This window comes from Ailuropoda melanoleuca, chromosome 13 (assembly GCF_002007445.2).
Source record: "Ailuropoda melanoleuca isolate Jingjing chromosome 13, ASM200744v2, whole genome shotgun sequence".
NCBI lineage: Eukaryota > Metazoa > Chordata > Mammalia > Carnivora > Ursidae > Ailuropoda > Ailuropoda melanoleuca.
The window spans coordinates 75494400-75506145 of NC_048230.1; the positions used below are offsets into that span (position 1 = coordinate 75494400).

Below are 11746 nucleotides of genomic sequence, written 5' to 3' on the forward strand. Positions count from 1 at the left end.
TCCCATGTCCTGGGAGCCCCCTCAATCCCTGGCAAACGGGGACAGGTGGCCACCCAGCGGTCGTCCCTGCTTATTTAAAAATTAAAAGAAGTCTCCAATACAGAGGGGCCACCATGCAGCAGGCGCGTGGGGAACACCAGAGCCGCCGCCCCCCACAGCTGAATCTAAGTTGGTTGAACAACGTTGGGAATGTCAGTTTCTACTAGAGCTGAACTAGACCCTTAACCAATGACACAGCATTTCCACTCCTGAGGATTTGCCCAACAGAAATGAGAGCTTATGTTCAGCACCAGATGTACAGAAGAATTTTCCTAGCAACTGCATTCATAATAGTCTCAAGCAGGGAACACCCCAATGTCCATCAAGAGGTAAATAGATACATAAATTATGGTCTATTGATACAACCATACATCACACAGGAATGAGAAGGGAGATGTAATACCTCCAGGCAACAGCGCTGATGAATCTGACAAGTATAATGGGGAGCGAACGAAGCCAGCCACACACAAGCACACACTGCACGATTTCACTTGTATGAAATACAAACGTGGGTGAAACCAGCCTGGGCATGAGAAGGCAGGACCATAAGTATCCTTTGGGTGGGGGGTGGGGGGCAGCCACGAGGGTTTGGAATATCCCACTGGTTACATAAGGTGGTTCAGTTTGTGAAAATTTATTGAGTTGTGCACTTTTCTGCACGTATGTTATACCCCAATTAGAGCATAAAAAAAATGTTGGGGGCGCCTGGGTGGCTCAGTCGTTAAGCGTCTGCCTTCAGCTCAGGTCATGATCCCAGGGTCCTGGGATGAGCCCGGCATCCGTCTCCCTGCTCAGCAGGAAACCTGTTTCCTGAACTGCTGCCTCCCTCAGAGCTGTCTGGGAAATACCCCATTTATTCTCTAAGACAGAGGGCAGTTTATGTGATGGAGAAAGCTAAGCTCTCCCTAACAGATGAGAGCTGACGTCACTCGAGGCAGAGGATGGCAGGGTGGGGACTAGAACCTGGGTCTCTGGGAGCACCTGGGTGGCTCAGTCAGTTAAGCTTCTGACTCTTGGTTTCGGCTCAGGTCGTAATCTCATGGGGCGTGAGATGGAGCCCTATGTCGGGCTCCATGCTTGGCGGGGAGGAGTCTCTCCGGCTGCCCATCCCCCTCCCCCCCAAATAAATAAATCAATCTTTAAAAACTAACTAAATAAATAAATAATCTAGGTCTTTTGTTCCCACCCCCCTCTCTTTGCAGTATCTCCAGCCCTCCCCCCCGAAAATGAAAGCCACCGCAGGTAACAAAGGGGTCTCTGTTCTGTCACAACAGCTACCCTCTTCCTTCCTTCCTTCCTTCCTCCCTTCCTCCCTTCCTTCCTTTCTTCTTTCTTTCAAAGATTTATCTATCCATCTTAGAGAGAGTGGAGGAGAGAGGAGAGAGTCCCTAAGCAGACTCCATACTGAGTCCGGAGCCCAACTCAGGGCTCGATCCCACAACCCTGAGACCATGACCTGGGCCGAAACCAAGAGTCAGACCCTCAGACGACTGTGCCACTCCGGCGCCCCCACAATAGCTAGCCCCTGTCACCTGTTCCAGGTAACCTCACCCTGGGGCAGGCCTTTCTCTTTTTGGACATTTTCCTACATATCAGGGAGAGAGGACAAACTGCACATCAAATTATATGGTTAATTGTTCTTCTAAAAAACCATCAGAGACAAGTGAGAAACGTGGTGGGCAGCCAAGTGAGGAACTTTAACATGGTGGCTGAGGCTGGCACTCTCTGCCCCTCTTGGGGTCTCCAGGCTGGAGTTTCTCCCCTTTCCTTGGGTACCCCTTTCCAGACCACCTTAAAACACAGCCTTCGCCCTGTGACCTGTGCTTTAGAGCTTTGGTGGCTCTCCACCGGCTCATTTACAAGCACCCTATTCCACAACATTTGGGGACACAAGATGGGTAACTGCTTTCAGTGGTCCCCGTATGCCACAAGATTCCCCACCTCCCAACCCTTACGCACCCCCTCCCCTCACGCCCTCCCCCTGCCTGCATCATCGTACCTCCCTGCCCTGAATCAGCTCCACACAGCCCAGCACCCAGCACCTGCTGCCGTCTGAGCAGGGAAGGGCAGGGACCTGCAGAGGAAATGACCCCCAGATGAGAGAAGCATTCGCTTCCTCTGCGGCCTCTGTTACGCTTTCAGACAATTGCACCCCAACGGAATTTCAACTACCATCATGATAGGTCTTCACATGCTGCCCTTGATTTTTTAAAAACGAATTCTTAAACTGTTGCCTTAAATTTCCTCTTGCTGCCTCTATGTATCCTGACCTGCTACGATCTGGAGTGCTCAGCCCGCCCTCCGGCACACAGCCCGCCTTAGCAGCTGGGATCGTGCACAGCTCTGACAATACTGTGTTCAACCACGTCTTGGAGAAGAAGGGATGAAGGGAATTTCGTTGCTGCTAGATTCTAGGCACTGTGCTATGCCTGCGGCAGGTGGAACATGGTCCTTTGACTTCTGTGAGCTCAAATGAACATATGAACAGAAAGGGCGCCCCGCACGACTATTGGGCTGTCTAGTGCCCTGGGACCCCCCAAAGGAAGGCCCCTGACTGTGCTTAAGGAAAGAGTGGGCGAGCTATAAAGGCAGGTGGTATTTAAAATCTGTGCAAAGTAATAAACCAAATTCTAAGAATATATAAAAGCTGGACATGGTCTATGACCCAGCAAGTCTCCGCGGAGAGCGTACAACTAACAGAAAAGTGATCACCGTCCACCAAGAGACACAGGTCAGAAGGTTCCCAGCATCCCAAACTGGAAACCACCCAAATGCCCACCATGAGGGGAGCGGGGAAGAAAATCGTGGAGGTGCCTCACGATGGAAGGAACCATTGACAGCTACGCAATGGGTAGCGGGGGTGAGTGAATCTACATGAGCCAATTTGAGCAAGACAGACACAAAAGGTTCTGTTCCACATAATTCTATTTCTACGAAGCACAAACAGGCAAAGCTAAGTGAGGGTGACAGGAGTCAGGAGAGTGGTCCGCACAGGTGAGAGGCCGGTGACGCAGCAGGGAGACAAAGAGGCTTGGAGCATGCTGTCACTGTTCCATTTCTTATTCTGGGTGCAGGTTCCATGGGTGCGTTCAGTTTATAAAAATGCATAATGCTGTGCGCTCGGGATTTTTCAGCTTCCTGTGAATGGTAGACTTCAGCAAAAAGAAAGAAATCGAGCTCGGCTATTTAGACTGCTACACAACTATTTCGTGAGCATTATTTTCCAAAACAACGTTTCAATTATTTCTCTACCACTAGGCCATGAGCTGTCTTAGCTGCCTTACCCGTGGTTACGCTGCCCCTTCTTTGGCACAGCATCGTCCGAACACATGACAGACACTCGATAAATCTCCAGGAAGCCAAGATACAGTGGGTGATCTTACACACTAACCCTTCTGGGAACAGGTTGGTGTGGCATCTTGTCTCTGAGTGACCGCTGTATTTATACATGCTCTCCAAAGGTCCGAGAGCTGATCAAACTAGGAACTGATATAATAATGACCCACTCATGCATTCTAGCCCTCAGCCTTTCCCTACCAGTTTTTTTTTTTTAAGTCACATAATTTTCTACCGCTCACCCATTCTAAAGAAACCCTCTGAGTCCCTTCCCTTGCATCACGGAGCACCCAGCCCTGTGGCATCAGTCTCATTCTTTAATCAAGAAGGATGCCCATTCAGTGATATTCCTCATATCACTGTTGATGCTGGAAGACACCAGGGAGATTCCCTCGGCCCTGGCCTCTCAGCTCATGGAGAGATGATGCTCTCTCACTAATCCCTTGCTGTTTGTTTGCTCCTGTTTGCAGGCGGGGAGAAGGCACCAGGCAGGACTGGGACAGTTTTGCACTCTCCACAGCTGGGTTAACAGTTTTCTTGCCTTGCTGGCAGCTTCCAGAGCTCCTCCCATCTTCTTGAACATTTCCAGTCTTCCATGCTTCTCTGTGCCTCTTTGTTCGCTGCCAAGAGGAATCTGCACGCTCATCAGCTCTGGGCCAACCTCCCACCGCCTTCTGGGCCCGGTCCTCCTCAGCAAGAGAATAGAAAGAAGGATGGAGGGGCCTGCAGGCGCTCACACCAGATGCGGACGGGCCAGTGGACAGTACACAGAGTGCAGAACAGGGCAATGCCCCCCCTGGGGAGGGGGTGAGCAGCACAGTCCGCCTGGCTGGGTGACCTTGGGCCTATCTGGCCCCATGACCTCACAGTGTGAAGGAGCTGACCCAGAGGATTCTGAGCCCTTTCCAAGCTCTAAACATCCCCAACCCTAATTAAGACCCTTGTACTGACACATGTCTCTGGATAGTGAAATATTAAGGTGATTTTGTTTTTTGTTTTCTTCTTTTCTTCTGCATTTTGCAAATAGTTTATAGGGAGCTTACACTACTGAAGTGTGTGTGTGTTCACAGGACCAAAACGTTTCTGATTCTAGGAAGAACATGAAAAAGTTTTTTTAAAAAAAGGAAATGCAATAAATTTTAAAAGTAAAGGCAGAGGAGAAAGAAAGGCTCAACTGGAGGTCCCAAATTCTTGCAGTGTTAGAAATGGGGAAGGGGGGATTCCCCAACTCCAGGGTGAGAGGGCTTTGTGAACTCATGGCGCCATCTGCTGGTCATTCTGGGAGAGACCCCCTCAGCTTGGTTCGCGAAAGGGCTTTGAAGTGAATCCAGCCAACATCGCTGGTTCACCATCAGGATTAAAGATCACATTCCATTTACAGGCTAATCTCATTCCGTACTTTTCTCCAGAATTCACTTTTGATTTCTCACTGCAGTGATAACTGGAACAGAGACACTGAGTACGTCCCTTCTGTACAAGGAACGGTCACCGGTCACCGGGCCACCCAATAGCCCTGCGCAGCGCCTCCTGCCAGGGGCGGCTGGTTCTCCAGCTACCCTCCTCGCCACTCCGAGGAAGCTCACCCCCACCCCCACCCNCCGCCCCACACCACCCCCGTTTGAACCGTGTTGCTTTCCTCTCCATCTGCATCTGTCCCGTGAGCTTCCATAGATCTTAACTTCTTGGCCTCGGACTAATTCAGCGGCTCAAGCATTCTGGCGTAGCCCAACAGCCTAAAGTTCTGGTCAAGCCTGTCTCGCCTCCTGGAGCCTAATGAACCTGCTTTGCCACCTCCCCAAAGGAAGAACGGTACCTCGCTCCCTGGGGGTCCCCACTGGGAGGGGACCGTGTGGCCCAGCTGCTCTCTCACCCTCTTCTGGACCAGACCCTTCCCACAGAGGCTGCCTGGCCAAAGCCCCTTTGCTGGCGATGGCTGGTCGGGGGCAGGATGGGATGCGTACTCAGCCAACACGCTCTGGCAGATACAGATGGGAAAGTGTTTTCCTTCTAACGGGGCTCATTTCAGTTCTACAAGGCACCTCTCAAAATACCTGTGTTAAAAATAGACCTAACCAGACTCTGGACACACGCCTCCATCCATCCGTCCAGCTGTGACATTGTGGTTTAATGTCCCCAGTGTCCAGCACAGAGCTTGTAAAACCTTGTAAATTCCTGAGTGAGAAGAGTATCTTTTGTTAGAATATTTGGTTTGTGTCCCCAGTTACTGGCACAGAGGGGTTCGGAGAGCTTCCAGGTTGGTGAACTCATCAACACTGGGGGAGTTCGTGCCCCCAGACCGCATGAGGACTCCTGCAGTTGGAACCCTCCAGACCTTGCCCTATGTACTTCTTCATCTGGCTGTTCATTTGTTTCTTCTGTAATGTCCTTTGTGATAAACCGGTTAATAGTAAGTGAATAAGTAAATGCACACATCCATACATAAAAGAGAAGAAAGTAAAATCAAAGGCAGCCCTTGAGTCTCTCTGGACTTCATCAAGATTCACACAATGTTATTAGTGGAGAGTGATGAGGTCTACCCTCAAGGCAGGGGAGTGCCTGGGAACCCCTGATTGGTCCTGCCCGGGAGGAGGGCTGCCATATTTGGAGAGCAGCCGAGTGCCGCCTCCCCCTGCAGCTCCTACATAGGTGGGAGGGCAGGGCTGGAGGACAGCGCTGCTGCGGCTGCAGACGCAAGCTTCCAGAGAGAGCCCAAGGTACGTGGGGAGGCAGAGTTTGCGCTGGGTTCCGTTTCTGTGGGCAGGGTTGCTTATTTCTAATCGGACTGCAAACCGTGCAGTGGTTCCTTGTCTCCGATCTCCTGGGGTGGGTCCTGGGTCAGGGGACACATGAACCTGTTGGGGGCCTCACTGGTGTCCCATGTCTGGTTTTGGTGCTTGTAATAAAATGCTGCTTTAGGGTTGGCTGGTGGGGATTTCCTTTTGCTTTCAAGCCCTTGCCTATGAAGGCTACTTTCTCAAGATCTCTATGCTTTTATTGTTTTTAACTTGACACACCTGTGGTTTGCGTTTATTCTTAGTTCACATTTCCCTACCAAGAGAGTATGGGCTGATGGCATGGGGTGTGGCTCCCTGTTTAGGAGATTAATGAACGTTGGTTTCATGCTTGGATCTCTTTGGAGAAAGTTGCTCTGAGGTCACTGTGATTGGGGGCGGTGGGGGTAGGGAGCCAGAAGTCTGCGTACTCAGGCTGCTGCCGGGCACACTCATGCCCTCCCTGAGCCAGAGGCTAGACCATGCCTGCAGGTAAAGAGAGATCAGCAGAAGCCACTTTGCGGGCATCCAGAGGTGACTGGACTTGCACGGTGGTTGCATTTTGCCTTTTTTCCTACATAAGGCCCAGAGTCACACTGCAGTTGAACATTTTAACAGAGGTGTACCCATCACTTTGGGAATCCTGCAGGGAAGGTGCGTTAGGGGCTGAGCAGTCTGACTTTTGCACCTCCTCCAGCCCAGGCACTGACGGGCTCCCAGGAGAACCTCATCTAGGACACAGCCTAAGCTCGCTTGGCGAGAGTACCCGTTCTGGGGTTTCACATCCAAGCCGACAAAGGTCCAGGTGCTGGAATGCCCTGAACAGTTGACCTTGGGAAGTAGATTTCCACAATAGCTATTGTAACTTTCAGGAGCCAGATGTGACAAACTACCGGGCTGGGGGGCGGGGGGATATCCCCTGATGTCATCGGCAGCCCTTCAGATGCCCAGGCGTCACCTTGACCCTGGACCCTCAGTGCTCCCCGAGGCCCTCCGGTCCTCCCATTATCCCATGTCCTCTGATGTTCCTCACGGACCCTGCTCTTTGCTCAGCTTAGGGCCCATCGGTGCTGCCCTTCATGCCCAGCGAGTCAAAAGCATACAATTTGGGCACCGACCCCTCCTGCAGCACAGAAGGGCCATGGGACACGGCGAGTGGGCATATGGGGACAACATCAGACAGAACTGGGTTCCCATCTGCCTCCCACTGTTGTGCAGCCTTGAGCAAATCACCTATCTACTGTGAATCCCAGGACAACTTTTTAAAAAAGATTTTATTTATTTGAGAGACAGCGAGTGAGCAAGTGAGAGAGCGAGCAGGAGCAGGGGGAGGGGGAGGGACAGAGGGAGAAACCTGACTCCCTGCTGAGCAGGGGCCCCCATATGGGACTCTATCCCAGGACCCTGGGATCATGACCTGAGCCGAAGGCAGCCACTTAACCAACTGAGCCACCCAGGTGCCCCCCCCCCGCCCGCCAGGATAACTTTTATCAGATGGGAATAATAATGCACCTACCTATGAGAATTAAGTCAGTCAATGCCAGTGGCTGGTGCACGGTAAGTGCTGGGGGAGGGGGAGGGGAGGGAGGGGTCACACTGTCCCCAGGGTGAGACTGGGATCCACCTCCATAGCACATCTTGACCCCCCGACACAGAAGGAGGCAGGGGTCTCCTGACCACGCTTCCATCTCTCTCTCCATCATTACCCTAAAACCTTTTGGGGCTTTCTTAGAATGGATCGCAGACTGTGCCAGAGACAGAGCCAGCTTGGAGCAACAGGGTGAAGAGGGAAGATTCACAATACAGTCTGTGCTCAGAAGCCTCTGGTTCCAATTCTTCCGTGTGTTTTCCTCCAGAGATCCTCTGATTGGAAAGACTCGGGAGCACCAAAGAAAACCTATATGTTATTATGTCATGACTCGCGTATTTTCCCATGCATATTCAAAGGCTTTCTAATTGCCAGTTGTAACTTCTTATCTGTCGGAGAAAACCAGATCTCCCCCCTGAATGCATATAATTCCCGGCAAAAGCAAGAACCTCGGTATTGACTTAGCCTGTGCAACCCGAGCCCAGGAAAACTATTCCGCTTTTGGAAACCTTGAATGGCGCAGGGATGCACCCCTTGCTTAGAATCACCTGCACACGGGAGGGGGCGGGGGAGCCCGGTAAATCCTACCCCCCCACACCCCCGCGAAGGTAACGCGGCCAGGTCTTTGCTCTTGCAGATCCCAGCACCATGAGGAAGCATCTGGGCGGATGCTGGTTAGCCATTGTCTGCGTCCTGCTGTTCAGCCAGCTCTCGGCGGTCAAGGCGAGAGGCATAAAGCACAGAATCAAGTGGAACCGCAAGGCCTTGCCCAGTACCTCCCAGGTCACGGAGGCGCGCACGGCGGAGATCCGCCCCGGAGCCTTCATCAGGCAGGGCCGGAAGCTGGATATCGACCTGGGAGCCGAGGGCAACAGGTACTATGAGGCCAACTACTGGCAGTTCCCCGACGGCATCCACTACAACGGCTGTTCCGAGGCCAATGTGACCAAGGAGAAGTTCGTGAGCGGCTGCATCAATGCCACGCGGGTGGCCAACCAGGAGGAACTGTCCCGCGAGAAACAGGACAACAGGCTTTACCAGCGGGTCCTGTGGAGGCTGGTCAGGGAGCTCTGCTCCGTCAAGCACTGCGATTTCTGGCTGGAGAGGGGAGCCGGACTGCGGGTGGGCGGCGACCAGGCCCTGCTGCTCTGCCTGCTGGTTTTCATTTGGTTTATCGTGAAATAAGCTTGCAGGCGCGCCGGCGGCCGCAGGGACCCGAGGGTGAGCCATCGGCTGGGGTGTCCCAGTTCTCCTGCAGGCCCCAACCCCCGCGTGTCCCGAAGGTACCAAAGAGCAGCGAATCTTCAGTGCCTCGGGGAGCCCTGGCGAGTCTCCTCTGGGGCGTCTGTCTGTATCGGATCAATGTGTGTGCACCGAGCCCCTGCAGGCTCTCCCGCGGGCGCGGCCGCACAGTCACTGGCTTCTCGGCTCCCCCGGGGGGCATGTGGCAGTTGCGCCCCGCAATAAATGAATGTCCGGTGAACAGAGAAGAGAACGCGCCAGGGACCTGCCGCAGGCTTCCCGGTCTCCCCAACCCCTCCCAGAGACAGGCGTTCTTCCCACTGCGTAGACCAGGAAACGAGGCTCCAAAAGGCGTGGTGGCTAGAAAGCTGCAGAGCTATAATTGAGTCCCGGCTTGTCCCACCCCAGATGTTCCCTCCGGGCAATCCCAGAGCTGCCCTGGGATTCCTTTACCGCTCCCAACGCAGATTTCCGCCTGAGCGGATGGCCCTCTATCCTGATACCTTCTTCCACGCAGGTTGTATTTCATTCTTCTAACTGAACTGAGATCCAGTAAAGGGATTCAGCGAACATCGAGGTAAAGCGAGATAAAGGCCAGAAATCATGGCGTAAGGCGATCTTGCCAGGCTGAATTCCCAGAGCAGACCATTTCCACCGCGGGATGTGTCTGCGGCACAAAGATTTCTTTCACGAGAAGGATCAGTGTTCGCTTTTCCTCTCTCTAAAATATCACCTGGATTTGAGAAAATATTTTTAAATGACACATTTGCTTTGTAATGTCCCCCTAGAGCTAGGCACTCCTTTTTATGTACTCGCCTGAGAGATTCCTAACTATCCCCCCTTTACCCGGGTCCTGGGGCCAATCTCCAGCTGTTCTTTTACCTGCCACGTTGGGGTGGGGCTGTCATTTCTGTGAACTTATCACTATAAAAAAATAATTCCTTGCCAAAAAGTTTCAAAGAAAACCATGTCTTTAGGGAGACCCAACAAAGAATTCACTCATACCATAAGCAAGGGGAGATAGGGCACTTAGTGCTCTTAGAGACCCCCACGAATTGTTGAACCATATTCGGACACACCAGCTGCTGAATATTATCAATTCTCCTTTAAAGAGAGTCTGTGAGGGGGGGGGATGTGCATTCTCAGACAGTTTATCCTAAGTATTTACATGACTGTTGATAATGGTGCCTCTTGTTCTGAGCCTCGCTGCTATCAACGTTCTTCTCAAGGATATTTTGGAAGGTTTTAACAGAGATAACCAGTGGAGGACTTGGGGGCGGGGCAGCCCAGGGCAGCGGCCTCCCGCAAGGGGCCTGGGGGCCACCCTGCACTCAGTGCTGGAGGAGGATGGGATGGGGGGTGCCAGAAGGCCTTAGTCCTCAGGTTGCCAGGACTGCCCTTACCTTCCGCTTCCACGGTGCTGCTGAATTCTTGAACAGAGCACAAAATAAAAGTACAGACTCTGTAGAGGTTATTTCTTGCATGTCAGGTTTTTAGTTTTATCTTTTAAACAATAACAAAGCAAGAAAAACGGGGAAAGAAAGAGAAAGAAAGAAAGAAAGAAAGAAAGAAAGAAAGAAAGAAAGGAGAAAGAAAGAAAGAAAGAAAAGAAAAAAGAGAAAAAGAAAGAAGAAAGATAGAAAGAAAGGGAAGAAAAGAAACTTACTTGTAGGCTAATACTGAAAATTTCAGTCCAGCTCTGCTGTGTTTAACCAAAAGGGCACACACAGCCACGTAAGCAAAATGACTTCATTTCTTAGGCAAACACAGACCACGGTATAGTACATTTTCTATAATTGCTATCTTTTCTCATTTCGTTAACAGGTCCAGAAACCAGACTTGTGTGGGGTGCGAAGGGCATTTGTATATGGTGATTCAAATGTCAAGTTTATTCATGAAGCTTTTTAACCGAGACCACACGTGCTTGAACATCTTTGCTGCTGTTTACGAATTACGAGGTCCAGGGAAGGCATTGTCTGGTTTGTCACATTAGCCAAAGGTTGTCGAGCAGCTATTATGTCCAAGACATTGTGAGGGACGTCTGAATTATTCTTGATACAGTCATTTTAGAGGTGCATAACTTCACCAGCCTTCGCATTCTTGTCCCCTCCAAGTGTTGACTTTTCAAAATGTGTTTGTAGTAAAAGTGACATTTAAATTACAATGGAAATCCAGAACACCATTATCTGGTTAAGTCTGTGTTTTCAGTCTGCTCTCTTACCTCCTAGGCCTTCTCCACTTGCACATACAAATGTACATATTTGCAAAATACTACAGAAGAGCTTTTATATTTCAAGTATTCTCTTTATTGTATAGAACTCTATTCTATGCTTTTTTCATTTGTCTATGATGTTTTAATTCTTGCCTCCCCCAACCCACCCCCTCCTTCTTGCCTGATCTGTAGCCTCCAAGTTTTCACCGTTCTTAGGTATATAAGGGAGGGTTTTTTTTTTTAAATTTGGTTACTCCTTTTAAAAGTACCGTAATTGTACATATCGCATTTATCCCTCAGCATTTTGCTTCTGTAACTTAATGCTGCATCATGAAACTCTTTCCAGTTCAACAGCTAGCTGGTTAGCTAACTGGTCCTTTGAGATTGTTGTGTAATTAACACTCCACAGTCCAGATGGACCCTGGTTGATTTCATTGCTTCCTGTTGATGGACCTTTGGGGAACTTCAGTTTTTCTCCACTGCAAACAATAAACGTCCATCTGGATGTACATACAGCCTTGCAATGTGTCCCTTTTATTTCTGTGGACTAGTTCAAAT

At 50.8% G+C, this 11746-nt stretch overlaps 1 protein-coding gene across 1 annotated transcript; it reads left to right on the top strand.

Annotated features, from left to right (window-relative positions):
- Positions 1 to 6029: 6029 nt before the first annotated feature.
- PRND (prion like protein doppel) lies at positions 6030 to 11405 on the top strand. Its single transcript, XM_019805496.2, has 3 exons — positions 6030 to 6089; positions 8372 to 8955; positions 10801 to 11405. Exon 2 carries the CDS (start codon positions 8383 to 8385, stop codon positions 8917 to 8919), a length of 537 nt encoding a protein of 178 aa, XP_019661055.1. The 5' UTR covers positions 6030 to 6089; positions 8372 to 8382; the 3' UTR covers positions 8920 to 8955; positions 10801 to 11405.
- Positions 11406 to 11746: the final 341 nt, after the last annotated feature.